We start from the raw sequence: 25,108 nt of genomic DNA on the forward strand, positions 1-25,108 counted from the left end.
TACGTAATAGTAAGCTAATTATATAATTTAATAATTAATAATGATAGCAATAATATTTTCATTTCTAATTTTTTTTTTTTTTTTTGCATAAATCATTTTCAAATATCAAAAAAAAAAAAAGAAATTAAAAGAAAGAGGAAAGAATGAGAAAAAGAATGCAAATATTGCTTATTTCATACGAATTGAGTTGAATTTGTTAACTGTAAGCTTATCATACTTAAAAAAAATTTTTATCATTCCAATCCAACAAGAAGAAAAAAAATTGTTCCATTACTTATCAGTGATATCTTCTCTTGCAATCATTCAATCAAAAAATCGTAATTTCTTTATAAATAACTTTGATAAAAAGAAAGAGAGAGAGAGAGAGAAAAGAAAACTATTATTTTTTTATTAGTGTTATATGCATTTATTTAATTTACTTTAGCATAATTTTAATATCAAAAAATTATCAAAAAAAAAAAAAAAAAAAATGATAGAAAGATAAGAAATTTTTATTTCAATTTTAAATGTATAATTATTTATACGTATTTTTTATTTCAATTTTAAATGTATAATTATTTATATGTATTTTTTATTTCAATTTTAAATGTATAATTATTTATATGCATTTTTTATTTCAATTTTAAATGTGTAATTCTTATATTGAAAGTATTTAATTTTTTTTTTGTAGAAATAATATAGTATTTTGCAAATTTCATCTCTTTTTTTTCATATCATTAATAAAACTAATTTTCGAATAAACAAAAAAAAAAATTTTTTTTTGTTTTTTTTTTCTAAAGAAAGAAAAAAAGATTTTTTAACTCCAAAATAAAAAGTGAAAAAAACTATACCAATCAATTTCAAATGATAAATGATGATTAATTAAATTTAAGCACAAAAAAAATTACATTCACTTATTTTATTCTTTTTTTTTAATTTTTTTTCTTCAACGATATTTTTGTTAACCTAACTAATTTTTTCTCATTTGTGAAACTTTTTTTTATTACCAATTTTTTTTTTTTTTTTTTTTTTACTTGAAAAATTAAAGAAAATGAAAAATTTGAGCGAAATATATAACTTTTTGAATTTTTTTTTTTTTAAAAAAAAAGGGAGGAAAAAAATGAAATGAATTTGTGATTATTTTTTGAAGTAGAAAATTTGTAATTTATATATGATTGATTAAATGCACATTTATTTGAAATATTTTTTTTTTTTTTTTTTTTGTTATTCGATTAAATAAATTTAAAATTTAATTATTATAAATGCAAGAAGAAAAATAAAAATTTTTTTTGAATGATTAAATTTTCTTCTTTTCCTTTTCATTGCTTATCAATGAATTATTTATTGACATTAACGTTCATTTTTTTATCAAAAAAAATTTTTTTTTTCTCCAAGTTTTTTTAATTAAAATAATACAGAAAATTCGTACTAAACTACTTTTATTATTTTCGAATATTTGAATTAATTTTTATATTTGGGAAAAAAAAATTATAAAATTTCAATAGACTAAAAAATTTATTACACCAAAATATGAAATATGAATAATTTATTTTTTCCTTTATTATAATCACAATAACAACAACTTAAAAAGCAAAAAAGTTTTGAATACTCAAATTTATTTAGATTATTGCTAATAAAATAAAATTTTAACTTTAATATATTTTTTTTTTAATTTTCACAAACATAGTATACTTGATTTTAGGTAATATCTTATTATTATTCATCAGTTTTATTTGATTTTTACATTTTAATATATTGTAATTCCTATTTTAAATTCTTTTAAAAAATAAGTTCATTAATATCTATTAGAATTTAAATAATATAATATTTGTTAATATATTTTTTTTTATTAATATCAATGTGATAATTATTTATTTTTTTCTCAATTATAATTCTTTTCAAGTGTTATTGAAATATCTTAATTTTGTTTTTCCTTATCAATTTACGTCGATAATTTTAGCCATCATAGATTAATCTGATCAAATAAAATTTATAAAAACTGGTTCATTGTTCTACCAATTAAAATTTATGATGCATAAACATTTTAATGTTAAAAATTTTTATGATTCTACAAATATTTTTAGTATTAAACGACTCAAAAATAAGATATTATCATTGCATTAAAAATATTTATCACTTTTACTAACAATAAATTATTATTATTTTACTTTTATTAAACTATTTATTGGCAATATTAAATTATCATTATTTTATTTTTATTAAGCTAATTATTGGCAATGTTAAATTATTATTATTATTTTACTTTTATTAAGCTAATTATTGGCAATGTTAAATTATTATTATTATTTTACTTTTATTAAGCTAATTATTGGCAATATTAAATTATTATTATTATTTTACTTTTATTAAGCTAATTATTGGCAATGTTAAATTATTATTAACATTTTTTTTTTTCTTCTTTTTTGCTTCATTTAATCATTTTCTTTTTATTTACTTACAAATACATTCCATTTACATTATTAAACATGTCATTCCAAAATTAATTCATTAATTTTCTTATCAATCACATTGATAAGAAAATTAAGTTAATAATGCTGTTTAATTTCATCAAATTATAGTAATAAAATGATAGAATGCTTATCAGACTAACTTACCATTTAAAGTATTTATCAGTTCAATCATTTAATCATTTGCTCATTCATTCATTCATTCACTGTTTTAAGTAATTTGTGCAAAAAAAAAAAAAAAAAATTATTACTTTTCTTTTTTCTTTTTTAAAATCTATGAAAATGGTTTTTTTCAAAAAAAAAAAAAAAAAAAAAAAAAATGGAAAAAAGGAAATATTTAAAAAATGAAACAAAAAAAAAAAAAAAAATTGTTTATTATTATCATTGCTAAAATGATTTCTTTTGATAAAAAAGAGAAGAAAAAATTATTGCATTTTTCTGTTTTTTTCTTTTTTGAAAAAAATTTTTTTGAATAATAGCAAAATTTGTTTTTTGATTTCATTTTTTTTTTCCTTTTTTGCTTGATTCTTTAAAAAAATAAAAGACAATCATCAATTTTAATTGAATAATAACATGCAACGATTTAATTAATTAATTAATTAATTGTTAAATTTTCAAATTTGATGGATGAATTTGATCTTTTAGCATTTCATTGTAAATGGTATTATTAATATTACTACATACAAAAAAAAAAAAAAAAATGGATAAAAATTACTCATTAATTAATTAATAATTTCATTATATATTGTTAATTATGATTGTACTAAATAAAAAAACTTTTTTTTTTATATTTCAAAGAAAAAATCTAATGAATTTCTAATTAATGAATTAAATTAATTGAATTAATGAGTTAAATTAATGATTAAAGTTTTTTTTTTTCAATTTTTACCTCAGTTTTATCTTATTTATTTGTTAAATTTTTATTTTTTGATTTAAATTTTTATTTATTTGTCTTATTTTTGCACATAAATGTTTTTATTGTTTACTGTAATTTGAATATTTTCTTTATTCCTATAAATTTCATTAAATTTTCATGAAAGAAAAAGAAGAAAAGATTGAAAAATATTTTATAAATTCTTTCTTTCTGTAACTTTTTGCCTCTGCTAAACTTTTTTTTTTTTTTTGGTTTTATTTTCAAATTGAAATCACATAAAAACTATTTTTATGCTTAAATACAAATAAATTCATTTCATTAAAATTTCAAAAACATTTCAATTGCATGCAATTTTTGTTGTCAGTAAAAAAAAAAAAAACATTTTTTTTCCTTCTTTTTCCTTTTTTTTTTTTGTCTTAAAATGTTTTCATATTTTCATAAAGATGAAAATGCAAAAGTTTTAATGTTTTTTTTTTTTTTTTTTCAAAATGTTTTAAAATTATTTTATAATTGTATGAATTTTTTTTTTTTTGAAGAAGAAGAAGAAAGGGCAAAAGAAATGAAATGGAAAAAAAAAAGTTTTTTGATGATTAAGTATTATTATCAAATATAATCATATGTTTGAAGTATATATTTTTATATTTTAAAAAATTTTATATATTTTTTTTCTATTTCTCTTTTTCTTCTAAATTTATTATGTAATCCGGTTTTTCCTCCATTTTTCATTTTTGTTAATTGCTTCACAAAAATTAAATAATTTTTGTGAAGCAATTATTCATTTGGAGAAAAAAAAAAAAGAAAATTTTTATTTTGAAATGATAAGAATGTTATTAATGATTAGTTGATAAGGAATGAATTGGAGGTGTTAATGTGATAAATGAGATATGATTAGAAGTGTTAATAGGACAGAAAATAGGATAAAAATTTATGATTTTATTAGTTATTATGCAAAAAGAAGAAAAAAAAAATTTTAACAAAATTAGTTGTTCAAATGAGAGAGATTTTTTCCTACGATTTGCAAAAAAATATGCAAAAATATATCAAATAATTTATCATATTTTTTTTTTTTTAAATTATTAATATTGTCATGGTGATAAGCAAAATTTATTAAATAGCATTAATTATTATTTTTTAAAAATAATTTTTAAATTTATGAATTAACCGCATTTAACATTATCAAACGTTTAATAGTTCATTTGTTAGAATTTTTAGAATTGAAAATGTTAGAAAATGATTTTAGTTTTTTTCTTTTTCAAAAAAATTAAATGATTATTTAATTTCATTAATTTTTAGATTTCAAATTTTTGAAGTGAAACATAATGGTTGTTCGAGAAGCACCAGGACATGGCTTAGGATGGATCGTTGCAGCATTCTTTATCGTTGCTGATATGGTTGGTGGCGGAATTGTCGCAATGCCTGTTGCATTTCTTGAAACAGGTAAATCATAAAATGAAAGAGAAAATAATATAATATTTGATTTTTTTTTTTTTAGCTTTGCTTTTTTCAATTGTTTTGTCAAATGGTCTATCATTTTTTTTCTTTTATTTTTACTCCTATTTTTTTTTTTTTTTTTGAGATCATAAAAATGGGAACGAAAACTTAGGTTCGAGATGGAAGTTCAAGTCTAGGCCAGAAATGAAAGCCTAGACTTGAAAAAGTTAATTTTGCTAAGCCTTTTCTAGGGAAATAATTTATAGTTACAACAAAAAGAAAAAAAATGTTTATTATTAAATGATCAAATGAATTATCATATTGATTTTTTCATGATTTCTCATTTAAATTATTTTAGTACAAAAAAAAAAAGATTTGCTTTTAGGTTGACAAAGTTAGATTGAAATTTTTTTTTTAAATAAAATAATCTATTTATAGTTTTTCTTTTTTTTTTTTTTTTTTAAATCTGCTAACATATAATTTTAAATGAAATATTTTGAAATTAAATTTCACATTCATATTGTATTTTAATTTTGTTACTTATTTAATTAGAATACTTTTATAATAAAAAAAAAAAACCAAAAAAATCTTTTTTGTAAATATTTATTCAATAATTAATTTTAATTTTTAGAAATTTTATAAATATAAAATAAAAAAAAAAATTTTTTTGCAAAATATTAGTTAGAAATATTTATTTTTAGGACTTATTGTTGGTATTACATTTATGGTTGTGATAACAATATTCTTTGCATATACGGCACATTTACTTAGTGAAAATTGGATTATTATGCAGCAACGTTGGCCAATTTATCAAAATCATTGTCGTAAACCGTATCCTGAAATGGCAATGAGAAGTATGGGTAAAACAATGAAGTAATCATTTCAAATTTCATTTCTTTTTTAATTACCTTTTTTTTTTTTTTTTTAAATTATCTTTAATTATCTTCTTTTTTCATATTTTATCCTGTTATAATAATAATATAATAATGATAATTTAATAATAATACTAGTTTCAATTATATTTTCAACATTATTATTACAATAATATTATTATTATTATCACTACTCTTATCATTATTATTATTATTACTAGTAACACTATTATTATCATTATTATCATTACCACTTATTACAGTTCCTATTATTTACTGTTGTTATTTATTATCATTATAGCTATTACTATTTATCGTTACTGTTATCATCATATTATTATTATCATCACTTGTTACAGTCCCTATTGCATTTACTGTTACCATTATTATTATTATTATTATTATTATTATTATTATTATTATTATTATTGTTACTACTATTTTTTTTAACATTTTCTAATATTTGATTAATTCAGAAAAAATTTTCAGGACAATTGCTGCTCGTATTGTTTATTTGACAATGTTTGGTACATCAGTCGTATTCATACTACTTTCATCCAAAATTTTTCAACATTTTTTAGCATCATTTTTTGGTGTTAATATTAGCCTTTGTTATTTAATATGTGTTACAACCATTGCTATTATGCCACTTACATATCTGAAATCACCAGCTGATTTTTGGTAATATACAAAGATAATAATTATTATAATTTGTTTTTGTTGAATTAATTAATCAATTAATTAACTCTTATCATAACATTATCAGTTATGAATTCTGTAAGTTCAATTCTAATTAAAATAATGATAATTAAATTTTTTTTTTTCAGTTCATTTCATTTCAGGTTAGCAATTGTAATTGCAATGTTATGTACCGTTTTGGCCGTTTTATTGATTGCTTTAGGTATTAGCTTTGATATAAGCTCATGCATACCTGAAGCGCATTATCCGAAAGCTTCAATTAGTGGCGCAGTTGTCAGCTTAGGTACTTTTTTGTTTGCATTTAGTGGTCATCAGGTATTTCCAACAATTCAACATGATATGTATCGTCCTATTGATTTCTCCAAATCAATCATTCTTGGCTTCTGTAGTAAGTTTATTTATTTATTTTTTTCAACTCTTCCTTTCTAAGGAAAAAATAAATTATATTAGAAAAGATTATTCAAAAAAAAAAAAAAAAAATGAAGCAAAAGTACACAGTAAAACTTAATTGAATAATTGTAATTCAATTTTTCAAAAAAAAAAAAAAAAACAAAAACAAAAATTTAACACAAATAAAAAAGAAGCAAAAAAAAAAAAAATAAATAAATAAACAGTGAAATTTAATTTAATAATTGTAATTTAATTTTTCAAAAAAACAAAACAAAACGATAAACAAAAAAAAAACACATAAAATATAATAAAATTTTATTTTATTTTTATTAAATTAACTGAAATTATGCTAACTATTGAAGATATAATTAAATTTTAAATTAAAAAAAATATATTAACAATTATTTTTCTTTTTGAACTACTTCATAACCACAAACTATTTTACCCCAACCACTGAGCGTACGTGATGTAACGTGAAAAGTTTTGACTTACACATCCATGGAAATATGTTCATATGGACACAATTTCGAGTGCAAAACTGTAAAAACTAATCAAACTATTCTTTTCTAAGGAAAATCATCATTTAAAAAAAAAAAAACGAAACTATCTTTTTTTTTTTTTAAATAATTTAATTTTCTAAATATAAAATAATAATTTTAATTTTTTTTTTCTAATTATTGCAGTTGTTACCTTCCTATATATGCCATTATCAATTTATGGTTACTTAACTTATGGTAGTAGCATGCATAGTTCAATAATTGATTCTGTACAAACACCATGGATCAGGCATACAGCTAATTTAACCATCGCAATTCATTGTATTCTTGCGCTAATTATTATGGTTAATCCATTAAATCAACAAGCTGAACATTTCTTTAATGCACCACATTGTTAGCTTCTTTTTTTTTAATTTTAATTTTTAAAAATTTGAAAAAAAGAGCAAAAAAAAAAAAAAAAATGTAAATTTTTGATTTAAATTTAAAAATTATACAAGTATTATGTATCGTTCTTTTTTTCTTTTTTTGCTTTAAAAAGAAAAGATTCATTTTATTTATTTTAATTTATATTTGAATTGGTTTTTTTTTTCTTTATTATCAATTCTATTTATGTATTTCTTTTTTTTGAATATTAAATATTGAATTGTTTAATTAATTATAGTAGCTATTATTATGTAAATTTCTGGTCTATATTTTTGCTTTCTGTTTCCATAATTCAAAATATTTTTTAATTAATTTAATTTTTCTTTTTCTTTCTTTTTTTTTTAAAGCATTTAGAATATAACGTAAATAAATACGTATCGGTACGATATTATTTTGAGCTATAACAATAATTTTATAATTTAAAATATTTTTAATACAATTTGTTATTTTATTTTTATTATTATCTTTTATATTTTCTTTCATTTTATTTTTATTTTTATTTTTATTTTTTTTTTTTTAAAGCATTTGGAATACAACGTATACTAATACGTACGGGCGTACTTGGTACGATATTATTTTGCGCTCTAACCATACCTGATTTTGGACCATTTATGAATTTAGTTGGTGCATTAACAAATCCACCAACATGTGTGGTACTACCAGCATTAACAAATTTATACCTTAATGCGATGTGTATTGATGAAAAAATTCGTGATTATAAAATACCAACATTTCCGGAGTAAGTTATTCCGGAGCTCTAAACAAATTACTAATTCTTAATTAATAGAATTTAAAAGAAAAAAAAATTAAGCTGATTCTTTTTTTGAAAAAGGAAAAAAACGAATGTTTTGAAATTATTAATTTATTCAATGAAATAAATTTCAGTATCATTTGAATTGAAAAAAAAAAAATAATTTATAATTTATTCATAATCCAAAAAAAAAGACACATTTTGAAATTATTAATTTATTCGATTGAATAAATTTTATTTGAAATTGAAAAAGTAATTTGTGATTTTTTTTTTCTATAAATAATTTTTACAGAGTAATACGACGAACTGCTACAAAAAAATTACTTTGGAATGGTTTTATTATTGGTATGAATTTGTATTTTGTTTTTTTATTTCCCATAAAATAAATTGAAGAAAGATTTTTAAAAAAAACTTTTAGTAATTTTTAAGCAAATAAAAAAATTACAAGTGCATAGATATATAAATATTTAATATTTGCATATTTTTTAAAATATTTATTCATTATATCAATTAAAATTATAAAAAGTTTTTTGCGTACATTTTTTTTTTCTTTTACATAAATTTTCTTAAATATACGAATGAATGTTTTTTATTTTGCTTTTTTTTTAAAATTTTTTTCAGTCTTTTTTTAGAAAAAAAAAAACGAATAAAAATAAAACAAAGACTATTTAATTTATAATATAATAGTTGAAAGGATAAAGTTGCAATATTTCTCGATTAATTTATAAATTTCATTCTTCATAAATTTAGGTCAGCGTAACAATAATTAGTGATAACCATATATTCTATATAATTAAATGATTTCATCATTTATTGACCTTAATTTACATTTCAATTAATGATACATTTTTAGAATTTGTTTGTTAAATTTAGTCATAGTTAAATTTTGAAATTAAATTAACTAATCATTTGATAGTTAATTTAATTTAAAACTTGAAATGACAATTTGATAACATATATAATTTAATACATGGATGACTCATTTCATTTTGCTATTTTCTTTTTTTTTTTTTTTTTTTTGCTAATTTAGTCATACTTTAATTAAATAATGATAAGATGATAAATGAATAATTTTAAATGATAATTTGATAAAATATATTTTTTCATTAATATAATTAGTCATGCTTTAATTAAATAATGATAAGATGATAAATGAATAATTTTAAATGATAATTTGATAAAACATATTTTTTCATTAATATAATTAGTCTTGCTTTAATTAAATAATGATAAGATGATAAATGGATAATTTTAAATGATAATTTGATAATATATATATAATTTAATTTCAGTGGTTGCGTTAGTAGCTGGTATTGTAAGTGCTTATTTAGCAATACAAGAAATTTTAACCGTTCATTTTACGCCACCGTGCTATCTTCGTTCATTTTTTGCGCAATCGGATGCTATCTTACATAATGAAAAAATTAATTGTTGTGGAATGGAGGAAAATATTTATATTTTTGGTAATGCTACCGAAATGTGTCAACGATCGATGCAAATATTGTCATAATAATATTACTGTGATAATATTATCATAGTACTACTCTTATAATGATATGTTATCATATTAATTAACAGAGTAAATGATATACTTATTTGTATATGCACATGTATCTATCCATTAAAAGAAATAATAATAATTCTGTATTTAAAATTTTTCATCGCTAAGTACAACAAAAAAAGAAAAAAAAAATTATTAAAAAAAATTTTATCATTTATCATTTTTGCATTTTCGCATCAGAATATTATCAATTATTCTTTTTGGAAAAAAAAAAAATTTTAAGAATATATTACTAACAATTAATTGATTAGTAATAAAAAATTTCATCTTTCAATGAATCTTATTTTTTTTTTTGCTTTTTGCTTAAACAAAAAAAAAATTTAATTTTTCGTACAAAAAAAAAAAAAATTTAATTTTTCATACATTTATTTGTTATTAGTTTACGTTTTTTTTTTTTAAATTTTATAAATCTATTATTGCTGTTCCAATAGAATATGATTTTGTAATTCTATCCTTTGTTTATTACTTTTACTGTTTTAATAAAAAAATATTTTCGACAAATTTGAATTTTGTAATGTCAATTTGTAAACCCATATATTAAAACTTAAAATTTAGCTGATTAATTAGCTAAGTAATGCATTACTATACTAAATATCGGAATTAAAATTATGTACTTCATATTTGGAAATTGATAAAGAAGAATGGAAGTAAATGAAATTTAAATTGCTGACTAATTAATATAAATTTAATTGTTAAATGTAATATAAAAAAATTACAAAATTTTGTAGTTTACATATCTGAATGCAACAATCCATATGAGTCATTTAATCAGTTATGTAAAAACTCAATTTTTTCCTTTTGTTCAAAATAATTTCTCTTTGAAATGTAAATATTAAAATTTGAAAATTTGGTAGTTTGTTACTCTGACATATTTCATGCATATTATTATCTTAATATTTTATGACACATGTTAATAATAATAATAATAATAATAATAATAATAATAATAATAATAATAGCAACAGTAACAACAAGAATAACAAATTATTAATTAATCAAAACTGTGTAATTTAAAGTACTATTAATAAATTTTCAGTATTTAATTAATTTTTTATTAGTTTTATGTTATTATTATTAATTCCTCGGCTAATATTTATTCATAGAAATTTTTAGTTATTACATTGTATTATCATATAAATTACAACTTATGCTTTGTTAAAATTAATTAATGCAAACGTAAGGTTATTTTAATTTTCTGAAAATACCTGAAAACGAAAGAAAAAAGCAAATTATGATTTCAGTTATATGTTGTATAAATAAAAGTAATACAAATAAAATATTGGAAAAAAAACAAAAAAAAAGAAAAGAATGATGGATTATCACAATGAAAAGAAAAAAATACCAAAAAAAAAAAAAATAATAATTCATTCTTATATTTTACTGAAAGACAAAAAATTTGAATTGAAAATGTTACCAATAAGATTAAAAATGGATTTAAAAAAATAAATTAAAAAAAAAAAGCTGAGAAGGTATTTTATCCAAAATTTGCAAATTTTTCATTATTTCAATATATCAATTAAATTTTATAACAAATTACTAATTGTTGAAACGAATTGATTATCAATTATGTATTTTGCACTAATATGTATTTTTTTTTTTTTTTTGGATAAAATTTCAAAAAAAAAAGAAAAAATGAGAAAAAATTATGAATATATATTGTAAGGAAATTTGAATATATGCAAAATTTTTTTTAATTTATTGTTTTTTATTATCATTATTGTCAGCATTATCGTTAATAATTGCAATTTTTTTCCACTATACTCGTAAATCTTCATACGATGGGCGGCCTTGTCCAATATTTTCCGCTTTATGACTTCTTGATGCACTTTCATCAGGACTTATTGCATTTGTAGTAGATGTACCCGATGATAAGCTATCATCCCAGTCATATTTCATTGTTAGCACAATGCCATTTTCTTCTGCGATCTAAGAAGAAGAAAAAAAAAAAAGTTTTTTAAATTTTATATATTTTTTTTTTCTTTGCACAATATGAATTTTTATGTCTTTTTTTCTTATTTACTTTATTATATTTTCATCTCTTTGTTTACTTATTTGCTCCTTATAATTTCATTTTGTATTAATAATTAGGCAATTATTTACATTTGCTTTCAAAAAAGAAATAAAAAATTATATATAATAATTTCATATTCTATTTTGTTTATTTTTATTTTTCTTATAATCATTTTAACTTTTTTTTCATTTCTTCACTATAATAAAAGAAAAATTATTTCATAATTTCAGTATTATATACAATATTGTAATTTATTAAAAAAAAAAAAAAAAAAAACGATAGAAATTTTTTTTAAGCAAATAAAATAAATTTTTTCTTTTTTAAAAAAATTAATACTTTATTGAGAATATTATAAAGAATAGCATATGGTGGTGTTTCGCCAAATTGTAATTTATCAATAATTTGCAAAATTTGATCATATTGAAGTGGACATTTTTCAAAAAATGTTTGTTTTGTTATTGTACGAGCATCTTCTTTAGCTTTTTGTACAAGTGAACGATCTAAAAAACAAAAAATGCAAAAAATAAATAAATAAATAAACAAAATTTTTTTAATAATTCATTTTAATTTTATTGTTTTTTTTTTTAAAAATATATATTAAATCTTTATCTAAATTTAAATTTTTTTGTGAAATTTTTATGTAATTTGAAAATTTGATGATATTAGCACAAAAGAAGAAAAAAGAGAGAAACATAAATAAAATACTGTTTAATAATACCAGTAATAAAACGCCATGGAAGTGATCCTTTAGTAAGTTCAACAATCATATATAACCATGATTCAAGGTCATCACGTCGTGATAAATCTTGTCGATGATGCGCATTTAATGAACCATAACGTGTTGTACCACGCCAACCCATTTCACCACGTGATGGTAACACATCAAAATTCTACAAATTATTCGCATTGATTATAATTATTTTTTTGTAAATTTTATTTTTTAAAAATTTTTTTTAAAAAGTATTTTAAATTTATTGTTGATTAATTTGTAAAGATATAAAGGAAAACCAAAAAATTCACTTTCTAATCAATTTATATTCTATTTTTCTTTTTCCTTTTTTGTTTTTTTTTAATAATTGTTAAAAAGAAAAAAAATTAGAATTAAAAACTGTTTAATTTATCATTACGTCATCCATTTTTTTTTTTTTTAATAATGATCATTTGTAAAATATTGGAGATTAATTGCTGTTTACAATTGAGTAGATTATTCAGAATCCACGAATTAAAAATTTTCAATTTCTTTCCTTTACTGCAATATTACTACGGTATTTCATATTCATGATATTACTGTAACTCCTTATTACTGTAGTTCCCACCACAGTCATCTATCTTCATTCCATACTCTGATAATATTATTATAGCACCTTACTCTCGTATTACTATAATTCCTACTCTAATTATCTTCATAATATCACAATATTTCCTTATTCTTATGATATTCCACAACTCCTTATCCTCATGATATTACCATAGTTCATTATTCTCATGATACTACTGTAGTTCCTCCTTCACATGATAATATCATGATATTACTCCAATTCCTTATGCTCATGATATTACTATAACTCCTTATTTTCATGACATTACTGTAGTTCCTTCTTCTCGTGATGTTACTGTAGTTCCTTCTTCTCATGATATTATGATATTACTGTAATTCCTTATCCTCATGATATTACCATACCCCTTATTTTTCTTTTTTTCACTTTATCAAACAATTTTTTTCTTATGAAATTAGTATAGTTTTTTTTTTTTTTTTTTTTTTTTTAATTTGTGATATTATAATAGTTTTTTTTTTTTGCAATGAATAAAGCACTATAATTACAAACTTGATCGACATAACGTCTTGCAAGGCCAAAATCAAATATGAAAATGTAATGATGTTGATGATCAGTCTTATTGCCAATTGCAAAATTGCCTGGTTTAATATCACGTGAGAGAAAACCACATTGATGTAATTCTTCGATAGCATTTAATGTTTGTATTGCTATTTGAGTTGATGTTGCTGCAGTTAATTTTTTATTTATAAAAAAAAAAAAACAAATTTTTATAAAATTTAAATTTCATAGGCTTTTTTTTCTGGATTTAAATACACTATTCTTTTTATTACTATCATTATTCTTATTATATGCAATTCAAATAGAAAAATAGAAAAGTATAATTCTGTAAAAAAAGAAACTAGCAAAAATTTTTTTTAAAAAAAAAACTGGAAAAATAGAATTAAAATTTTATAAAGTCAATACAGCAGGAAAATTACACAAATTTTCAAACATTTTTCATTTTCATTCTTTTTTTTTTGAAAGTTAAGAAAAAAGTATGTTTAATCAATCAAAAAGATAAAATAATTAAATGTTTCAATTGAGTGCTTTTTTTTTTTCTTTCATTTATTTGAATAAATAAAAAAAAAAAAAAGAAGGAAAAAAAAAGGCTAAAATTAAAGCGTACGAAGTGTAAAATGTCGGTCAGGTTGACGATTGCGCAACCTATTTAGATCTGGTCCAAGCAATGACATTACAACAAACATAAATTCCTGTTTCACATGACCCTACAAATGCTAAATAAAAAATTTAGTTGTAAAATTTAAATTAGAATAACTGCTATTAATTTATAGTATATGCTATTAATAAATTTTCAATCAGTTTTGTCAAACATTATTTTTGATGTAAAATTGATTGAATACCAGTGATAATAAAATGTTGATTATTTATTTATTTTATACTGCCCAAACTAAAAAAAATTAAATTGTGTTTAGTAAATTTTTTTATAATAATATTCCTTTTCTTTTTTTTTTTTTAAACTTTTTTTTTTTTTAATTAAAATAAAAGCATACATAATCGTACATCCTACAGATATGCTTACAATGTCGTTGATTTGCTACACGTAATACACCAATTTCAACTTTTAATACCGTTTTGCTGAATTTTTCAGCTTTTAATGCCATCGATCTGTAAAATTTATTTGCTTCATTTTATAATATGCAAAGAATAGTGATAATGAATTAGTACAAAAAAATGTTATTAATAATTAAATTATTAATTATTGACTAAATATGGAGAAGAATTAGGATATTGATAATTTTTTTTTTTTTTTAATATATGATTGAATTTTCTTTTTTATACTTTATCACCAATTTTCATCATTAATCATTTGTTCATAATTTTATAACTAATTGAATTTTGCTTCCACTTATATTTACATTTAATATTTATTTATGATAAGAAAATAAACGCTAAATTTAAAAAAAAAAAAAAAAAAAAATTTTAATGAAATTTATTTGTAATTTTGCATATGAATGAATTTCTTTTTTTATAATTTAATTATTGCTTTAAAAAAAAAGCAAGGAAATTTACTTACTTTTTATCATTCTCACATCTTGCCAAGAAAACACTTCCATAGCCACCCTCACCAATAACTGATATTAATTTGTATGCCTTATTTCGAGCTGATAATACAATATCATCAATAGAAGGTAATCGATCATTATCTGAGGTTATTTGTTCCTTATCCATTTGTAATTAAATTTTACTTCCACTTAAATTTCATTCATACACTTTGACAACATTTCAAAATGTAACAGAAATTGATTACACAATTTTTTATGTACTCTTAAAAAATGATCACATTTACTACATTTTTTCTTTTATTTGAATCATATTAAAATTAAATTTGCATATATGTATATTTATTTATATTTACAGCAATCATATGCAAATTATTTTTTTTTTTTTTGCAAATGTTACACATTTCAAAACTATTTCCCAAATAATGAAAATTAAAAAAAAAAAAATATTTTTGTAAATAATATCATACTTTGAAAAGATTATCATGTATTTGCATTTATATATTGCAAATATTTTTGCGTGCAAATATTTGTGCAAATTTTGCTCATCTAATTAATTACAGAAATAATCATAAATTACAGAAAAAAAAGTAATCATAATCGTAAACTCATTCTATTTTAATTAATTACTAGAGTTCGGAACTGAATGTTTAAAATTTATCATAATTTCTTATTGCAATTATTACAGATATTAAAAATTTTAATCGCTATCTGTTAATACAAATTTTATTATCACAAATAATATTTGGATTATGCATCGAAAAAGTAATATAATTATTCCTAAATGTTTATATGTGCAATATTTAGCATTCAGTAAGAATTAGATAATTAAGATTTTATTATTATTTGTCGATATATGCGTGTATTTTCTATTTTATTCATTTATTTATACTTAATTATTTGTTTATTTATTATTCTACTTATTTATTTATTTAAGTAATATAGTTTAGTTTTAGCATTTATTTTTAGATGACGAATTAAAGCTGCTTTTTTAGAAAAAACAAAAAACAAAAAACAAAGAAAAAGAAATAAAGCCCTTCTTTCTTATTTCATTTTAAATTAATGCATAGATTTTTTTCTCTTTTTTTTTGAATGAAGTAACAATATTTTTGGTTGAAAAATTTAATAACTTATACTTTCATCATTAAAAGTTTTTATAATTTAATAAATTATACTTTTAAAAGTATAATTTATATTTAAAAGCATCTTTTAATGACTAATTATATTCCGACATATTTTAACTGCTAAGTGTTACATTAATTAATCAATTAATTTATTTATTCCTTTTAATTATATGAGAAAGATAAATAAATGTAAAAGTATTCAAACGATTAATTACAATGATAAATAGTTAAATTTGAATTTATAATGCATTTTATTTACACTTTAATATAATACATTATTGAGAAAAATGAAATTAGGAGAAAATGTCAAAACTAATATATTATCACACTAATTAAAAAAAAAAAACGAAGAACTGTTACAAAATTAATAATTTTTTCTTTTGAACCCCTTCTTTTTTTTTTTTTCTTTTAAATTAATAAATCTTATTTTACTGCTCTCCCATTATTTTATCATTTTTGAAAAAGTTTTACCTGTGTTTTAGGATACATTAACGGAAAATGTTACACCTTATTTGTCCTCATTTTACATTAAAATTTTTACAAGATATGGTTCATGTAGAATGAAAAAAAAAACCACAAAAAAGGAAAAGGCAGAAAAAAAATCGAAAAAAATAATTTAAATGGATCAAAACTGGATCATTTCATTAATTTTACATTGCTGTTTTTTTCATACTTTGTGATTTTTTACTTTTATTTTTAAAATAAGTAGTACTAAGTACCATGAAGTACTGCGAAGTACCTGATTCATTGTTTTATTTAGTCTCATCAATTCATTATCCATTAAAACTTGTTTATACTACTACAAAAACTGTATGTTATGGAGGTAATTTGACCAGTTTGTAGTTTTTTTTTTTTTTAATAAATTTTTATTTAAAAACAATTTTCACACTTTATTGCAAATTTTCATTTCTTCTTATTTCTTTTCTTATTTCGCCGTTCAATTTAATTCTTATTGTCTTATTTTGCAGTAATATTTTGCGTTAATTTCATTTGCAAATTTTTATTTTAATAATTTATTCACCAAAATTCTTAGTTTTTTATTTCCATTACTTTTGTGAATTTTTTCTTTTTGTAAAATAATTGTGCAAAAATAAGAAAACAAATTGTTATGTGTCATTTAGCATTATTTAATAATTTAAAGCAAAAAAAAAAAAAAAAAAAAATTGAAAAGAAGTGGGAAAAAAATGATGATAATTAAAATTTAAAATTGCTGAATGAAATTTTTCTATAATTTCTATTTTATCATTCTTTCTTTTTTTTTTTTTTTTTGCCAATTATTGTTAGCAATATTTATTAAACAGGTCTTTCAAATGAATCATCATAATTTTTAGAGTCGAACTATGCTATAACATTGAAATTCAATCATTTTATTTGATAAAACTTTTCAGCCTTATATAATCCATTTAATGCATATCTTTTTGCTAAAAAAAAAAGAAAAAAAGTATTTATTTTATCAAATTAAAATTAAAATTTTTCAAAACATAAGTTGTAATTTTTATAAATATGCAAATTTTTTTCCTCTAAAAAAAAACAAAAAGGAAAAAAGCGATATGTTTTTATGAAACTTTTAGACAAAATTCGTTTGATGTACGATTTCACCTGTGCAAAGTTTGCAAAATTGGATGTCCATTCTTCATTTTCAAAATATCTTATCGGACGACCCAGAAATCATTCACTAAATTATCAATAAATACCAATGCCAACTTCTATTAAAATCGAATAATATTTTACTATTATTAGAGCCTAATTTATTATTTATTTAATGATTAGAAAATTTTCTCTTTTTCTTATGCATTAAAACAAAATTTAAATTTAAATATTTATAGGAGAATTATGGCTAAAATAAAAGTAATTATAACTCAATTATGTTTATGTTTATTTAATTGAATGCATTTATTTTGTTTATCAAATGTATATTATTCATTTGGATGAAATAATTGCTAAATTATTTCTCATCTTTTTTTATTTTATTTATTTATTTATTTTTTTAAATTTCATTATCAAATTGGACAATGCCAATTGATCTTACGGAATTCACCGATGATACTAATAATGAAAAAGATTCAATATGTGAAATTATGGAATCAATTACGACAATCGATGAACAGAAGATAGGATATTGTAGATATGGTCGAGGAGAGCATAATATGTTATTTATTTGTGGTGGTGTTGGTAAGAAATTCATTTCTTTTTTTATTTATTTATTATTTACTTTGTTCGCTTTGTTTTTGTTTACTAAAGAATTAAATTTTTTTTTTTTTTGAAACTTTAATTGGTAAAGTTTGTTTTTTTTTTTCCTTTTTCTTTAAATATTAAAAGTACTCTGGTTTTCTTATTATATTTAGCCTTGATTAAATAAATTTGAGAAATGAATTTAAAAATACTAATGAATTATTGGTTTAGTTTTATTGTAAATTAATGAACTAAGTAATTAAGGAAATGACAACATTTTTTTTTTTTGTGGGATATTAATAGTTATAAATAATTGAGAGAGCGAAATTTGCAAAGTTTAAAGAGAAGCAAAAAAAGAAAAAAAAAAGCAATGAGTAATTTTAATTTCAGGTTGTTATAAGAAGGACTTTCCGGAAAAAGTATTAAATGCTTTTAATCCGAAGTTTTGTTCTATAGTTTGTATTGATCCACCTGGCTACGGTACCAGTCGTCCACCAAACAGGTATATTCATATCACATAACTCTTTTTTTTTTTTTTTTTTTAAGCAAATATTTGATGATAACCTGTTTAATAACTTAAATCTTAAAAACTATCGTTTTGATTAATTTACCATATAAAAACAAAATTTTTTTTTGCATTTTCAGCAAACTACAAATAATTGTGAAGAATTGATATTTTTATAAACTCAAAATTTTTCATTCATTTTTTTTTTTTTTTTAAGGCGACAAGAAGTGAATCGATGCATGAAAGATGCACCTTTCTGTATTAAACTTATGCAGGTTTTTTCATAAATTTTATTTGACTTTTTTAAAAAAAACTGCAATAATTATTTTATAAAATTGTCTCATAAAAAAAAATCAAAAATTTTGCATTAGAAAAATATTAGAAGACTAAAAATGAATTTTTTAATTTTGTAGTGCAATTTATTTTCCATTCTTTTATCACAAATATCACTGTGTGAAATATCATTAACAGATTTTATTGGTACTATAAAGGTTCACTGTTTAATTAAAATCAATAATTGAGTGAATTTATAAATATTATGTATTTATAAATGTAAATAATTATAAATAGAAATAATTAAAAATTGTAAATAATAAAAATTTGTTAAATTAGTATTTTTTCTGGAAAATTTTATTGAAATTTGAGTTTTATAATTTAATAAACGTTTACATTTTTTTTTTCTTTTTTTTTGATTATAGATAAATAATAATAAGCATTAAAATTCGATGTATTTTTCTTTTCTATTTTCAGCAATTAAATTTAACACCTTTCACAGTATTGGGTTGGAGTGAAGGTTGTCGCACAGCAATTCACGTAGCTGCACGTGGTAAACAACTTGTTAACAATATGATATTACTTTCTGCAGCTACACGTATTGATTCACGTGCTGCACGTGTCACTTATGGTATAAATTATCTTAGCTTTTCATTTTTTTTAGCTAAAATTTCTTCGTTATTTTCTTGGAAACTAATCAAATAATAATAATAATAATAATAATAATTTTATGTTTAAATGGAGGTCACAGTTAAATCTTTTTTTTTATTCACATTTTAATTTAATTAAATTTTTTTTTTCAAAACGGTTGATTGGAATATAAATTTTCAGGTATGCGTAATACAGATCAATGGTTACCGGATACTATGAAAGCATTTTTGCCTTATTATCCGGAAGAATTCGTAAAAAAACAATGGACAGATTTATGTAATGTAATTCAACAGTAAGTAATTTAGCGATAGTATTACTTATCAAAAATTAGAATTTATAAATTACGAATTTTTCTTTTATCTAAAAATGATAAAAATAGAATGTTTGCCTAAAGTAAAAATAAATAATAATGTTATGAATTGATTTTAAATAAATTCTTTTTTAACTTTCTCTTTCATCGACATATTTTTTTTTTTAAAAACTACTACTTTCATTTCAAATAACCATATTTATTCACCGTTAAACTGTAAAATTAATTCATAACATTATTATTTGAATAGTGATATTTGCTTTTTTTTTTTTTTTTTTTAATTTTCAGAGTTTATGATTTACTTGGTGGACGTTTTCCATCAGATTACATTCTACCAAGTTTAAAAATTCCTGTACTTGTTCTAAATGGTGGCATGGATAGATTTTGTAACGATCCGAAATATTTTGCAACCGTTATTCCCAATTGCAAGTATAATTTTTTTTTCTGCATTTAAAAAACTTAAAAATTTCCATTCCTTATACTAAAATATTGATATGCTATAATAATATTTAATGCTTCCATTTAAATTTTATTTATTATATTTATCATTTGTTTTTGTTTACATACTATAATTTGTCTTCAGCATATTACAATTTGTTTTTTAATTTATTTTTTTATTTGTTTTTATTCATTTCTTAATCAAACTGATTTATGCATACACAAAGAATTTCTCAGATTTATGGTCATTCTTTTTTTTAGACTTGATGGTCATTTTCTTGGTGGTCATGATTTTCACATTAAATATCCACGATGGTTCGCAGATCATGTTTCAACATTCCTTAAGGAATCCGGAAATCATTGTCCGACCAATTAATGCTAATGAAATTTAAATTTTAATTCGAGCACAATAAAATGGAATAAATTGTCTTTTTTCTTAGCTTTGATCTTTTGTTTATGTTTTTTTTTTTTTTTTTTTTCACTTTACTATCCTATTTAGTTTTCATCAACGAATAAAGTATAAATTATAATAACTTTATAAAACTACTTTAAAAATTATACATGGATGATCATTGATTTGCTTAAAAAATTTTCAATTCTCGAGCAAATTTCAGATTTTAATTAGTGCTTTTTGCGTTACAATTTGATAGATTTTTTTTTTGTTAATTTATAGTTTGAAACCTGGCAATAATAACTTGCTAACTGATATGATATGATATTATATCAGATATGCTGTAATATGATAGTTACTAAAACAACTTCCCTTTGTGTTATTTCATCAAAATTATTTATACTTTAGCGATTCCTTGCAAAGTTTTTTTTTTTTTGTATTTAACATATTTAGTTAAGTTTTATGTAAATAAATTTCATTCTTTTAATTTGTATTAAATTAAGCATTTAAATTTTGAAAATAACATATATGGCAAAGCGCTTAGTACACGCAATTGTTTATTACCAATTAAAATTATTTCTACCAAATGAATAAATGATATATGAAAAAAGAAAATGACAAATTACACATAATTGTTTTTTACAATCATATTAATAATAGCAAAATATGTGAATAATTAATACTTCAGATAAAAATTATCTTTTTAAAAACCAAAAAATAACAAATATTGATAACTTTTATTTTGATTTAATGATTTAATCCATAGTATTTGAAATTTCCTTCATTTTCTTGTAGATATCAGTGAATTATTATCAGTTATTGATATTGATAATAATGTTCCATACTTTAAATATCTTAGGAAAATCGAATAAATATATTTAATAGTAATAATCGGAATTGTATGTTGCATTAATAATGATGAGTTAAGCAAAATAATATCGACAAAAATTTTACGCTTAATTATTTAAGCCATTGGAAAGAACCATATTATCAGCTGCTAATTTAGCTGGTTGAAAATATGCAGCAAATTCTAAGAAAAAAAAATCCCTGAAATTTAAGTATAATCAAGATCACGTCTAATTATCAAATTCAATTCTCGAATTACTTATTATGCTTTATTAGCATAGCAATTTACTCAAGTAAAATATTTTAAGCTTGTAGATTCATTCTGATAAAATCATAAATTCAAACAATGATTATATTTTTTTTTTTTTTAGACATGTTGATCTTTGAAATGCTGATCTCTTAACTCCACGAATTGATCGTTTAAATGTTAATTTCTTAACTGCAAGAAGTAATGTTTTAAAATTCTACGAGCTCGATTGTTGCAGAGGAAATAAACAGTGGGTAATGCAGCATAAATGAAGATAATATAACAATTAATGAAAATTCTTAATGGAATAAGAGCTCTTTCACCAAATATTTTAATTATAAACGGTGGTAAAAAATAAAAAAGAATAAAATTCATTTCAAATATTCCACATGTCAATGCTGCTTGAATTAGCATAGATCGCTCATAACCACCATTTTTCGTCACATTCAGTTTACGTTTCATTGATATTACCAAGTCATCTAAATAATCTTAGCTAATTTAAAATGTACACTTGAAAACTTAAAATTTATGATGGAAATTTTCCGGAAACATTTTTTAATATATTTAAATATAAGCAAATGCGTACCTTGATTATAATGAATCTTTGATGCAAGTTGACGTTTACAACGTATACTGTAGAACATTACAATGTACATGATAAACATTGCAATTGGTGGAAATGATGACCATATGTAATGAACACTGAAAGTTTGTTAAATAAATTAGCAATGAAAATTTTTTCATTTTCCCTATACCTATTGTAATATGAAAATTTGTTGTTTACCAGATTTCATATGATATTTTAATGAATTAGTTAGTATTTTTTGGAGTAATACAAATACAAAAAGTTATAATTTGAAATTTCAAATTTTAATATTTATTAAAGCTAAAAGAATAAAACAACACATGAGGTTTAACCCCATAGATACTGAATTTGGCCGTTTTCTGCAATTCCTTATCCAGCACAGATTCGAAATGTGAAAGCTTTTAATGCAAAAATGAAAGTCAATAGTTGATAATACTGCAAATTTAATCTTCATTATAGATAATAAATGAATAAGTTTCACATTATATTTAATGCAGAATTTACTGGTAACAAAGTATTCAGAATGGATAAGTACAAATAAATTTTGATATTTATGAATTAATTTATAGCTGATAAAATTATATATACTTTCAACATCTAATGCTTATGATTTTTTGCCAGAACTTGATCTTAGTTACTGTAGCAAAATGAGATTATAAATTGTTATCAAAAATTAATTATTCTTAGAAATGCTTTATTATTTAAGAAATATCAATGAATCATATACCTAAAGTTGACAACCAAACGAGAATGATTAGAAAATATAATCTTGTTGATTCGAAAAATACACTGTATTTCGGTAAAACTAACACCACAAAACGATTCACTGTTAGTAGAAATGAAAAATTAAGTATAGCGAAAAGTGAAAAATTATTAAAAGATGAGAATGTATAATTAATCCATATTGTTTGATTCACTGCAAATGAAATTAATTTAAAAAAAATTTTTTAAATATTACAGTAGGATTAGTCTAGCTGTCATATATTTTAAAGCAGTACAAAAAAAAATTTTTGACATACCTTAAAGAGTTAACCATTGATGTAGACTTCTACACTGTAAATTTATTAGATACTGATGAAAATTCAAGTGTGTATTTTATCATAGCAAAATTTATCAGTGAGAAAAAACTCACTATCTGTTTTATTGGGCAAGAATAGCGGCAAGTTTTTGATTACTGATATCAATTAAAAGTTAATATCTTAAAAACTGTTTGCTGTTTGCCATTTTCAATCTTCTAAATAATTATCAATGATTAGGGAATAATATCTGGTTCCCTTCTTCTACATGATTATCAGTGAATGATAATGAATTAACAGTTAGGGAATGTTATCTGGAAGAGAGCGGAGAGATGAGATAAAAATAAAACAAACCGAATAGATTATTTTTAGTTCGTAATATCACTGGTAAAACAACAATCACTTGAAGAAGAAGTGCTGTAAAATTGCAAATGATTATCTGTGATGAGATAAGAATAAATTCACGACTGTAATGATTGTCTTGTCTGCGATAGAATACGATTGCCATCAATGTATTAATGATAAAACCGTAAACCAAGAGGACAATAAATAGCAAAAATGCTATGTATTTCGTAAATTTGTAATTCTCATCTCTTATGTTAGCTTCAGATGTCGTATTTCTTTCTTGACAGGTTGATGATAATACCAGCAGTAGTATAATTATACAGTAGGAATGTGCCATTTTATTAATCAGTAGTCTTTCCTATCAAGAATGAATTGAAATTCAATCATAAAACTTTAGCACAGTAGGAAGAGATGATTTTTAACTAGCTAATATATAAGCTGATGTTACAAATTGAGATTGAAATTCTGAAACAGATCGATTGTATAAAAATGTAATAATACTTAAAAGCAATTATAATTTGACTACAAAATGAATTTTTTTGTTTGAAATTGTCATTTTCAACATCATCTTCATTTTGTGGTACTTGCTGAATTTAATTTGAGAAACATAAAGTGACTTTTTCGTTTTAACTTGTTTAATTGATAATTGATAAGCATCTTTATTATGTAATGATCAACTATATGTGAGATATAAAGTAAAATAAATTTTAAAAAAATTTACGGTGGAAATTAAAATGACTAAGAAATTCACTGCTCTCATACTATTGAATCTTTTTAATATATAACTTACCAACAACATTGTAAAACAAGAGGAAAGTGAAAAGCAGAATTGTTTCATATTTTATAGCCTCCTGCATCTCGTCTATCATATCAAATACATTTGTCATTTTATTTCCTGATAAAGGATAATA

General features: G+C 20.7%; 4 protein-coding genes across 4 annotated transcripts; 2 read left to right on the forward strand and 2 right to left on the reverse strand.

Moving 5' to 3' along the window:
• Positions 1-4,640: 4,640 nt before the first annotated feature.
• Bm8103 (Uncharacterized protein) lies at positions 4,641-9,894 on the forward strand (the record flags this gene model as incomplete). Its single annotated transcript, XM_043079406.1, has 8 exons — positions 4,641-4,758; positions 5,454-5,625; positions 6,114-6,305; positions 6,467-6,711; positions 7,397-7,603; positions 8,156-8,372; positions 8,677-8,729; positions 9,677-9,894. 8 exons carry the CDS (start codon positions 4,641-4,643, stop codon positions 9,892-9,894), a joined length of 1,422 nt encoding a protein of 473 aa, XP_042935340.1.
• Positions 9,895-11,700: 1,806 nt separating this feature from the next.
• On the reverse strand, positions 11,701-15,462 carry Bm17570 (Uncharacterized protein; the record flags this gene model as incomplete). The annotated part of the gene is made up of 7 exons (XM_043079407.1): positions 11,701-11,871; positions 12,293-12,456; positions 12,675-12,846; positions 13,783-13,958; positions 14,399-14,498; positions 14,784-14,898; positions 15,308-15,462. 7 exons carry the CDS (start codon positions 15,460-15,462, stop codon positions 11,701-11,703), a joined length of 1,053 nt encoding a protein of 350 aa, XP_042935341.1.
• A 2,967-nt stretch (positions 15,463-18,429) lies between these two features.
• Bm8972 (Alpha/beta hydrolase, putative) lies at positions 18,430-21,142 on the forward strand (the record flags this gene model as incomplete). The annotated part of the gene is made up of 7 exons (XM_043079408.1): positions 18,430-18,589; positions 18,980-19,091; positions 19,312-19,369; positions 19,845-19,998; positions 20,199-20,310; positions 20,617-20,757; positions 21,028-21,142. 7 exons carry the CDS (start codon positions 18,430-18,432, stop codon positions 21,140-21,142), a joined length of 852 nt encoding a protein of 283 aa, XP_042935342.1.
• Positions 21,143-22,430: 1,288 nt separating this feature from the next.
• On the reverse strand, positions 22,431-22,957 carry Bm14142 (Uncharacterized protein; the record flags this gene model as incomplete). Its single annotated transcript, XM_043079409.1, has 2 exons — positions 22,431-22,729; positions 22,837-22,957. Coding segments are annotated over 2 exons (420 nt in total), but the record flags the coding sequence as incomplete, so codon positions are not given.
• Between the last annotated feature and the right edge of the window lie 2,151 nt (positions 22,958-25,108).

Source organism: Brugia malayi (assembly GCF_000002995.4).
Source record: "Brugia malayi strain FR3 genome assembly, contig: Bm_v4_Chr2_contig_001, whole genome shotgun sequence".
NCBI classification, from domain to species: Eukaryota; Metazoa; Nematoda; class Chromadorea; order Rhabditida; family Onchocercidae; genus Brugia; species Brugia malayi.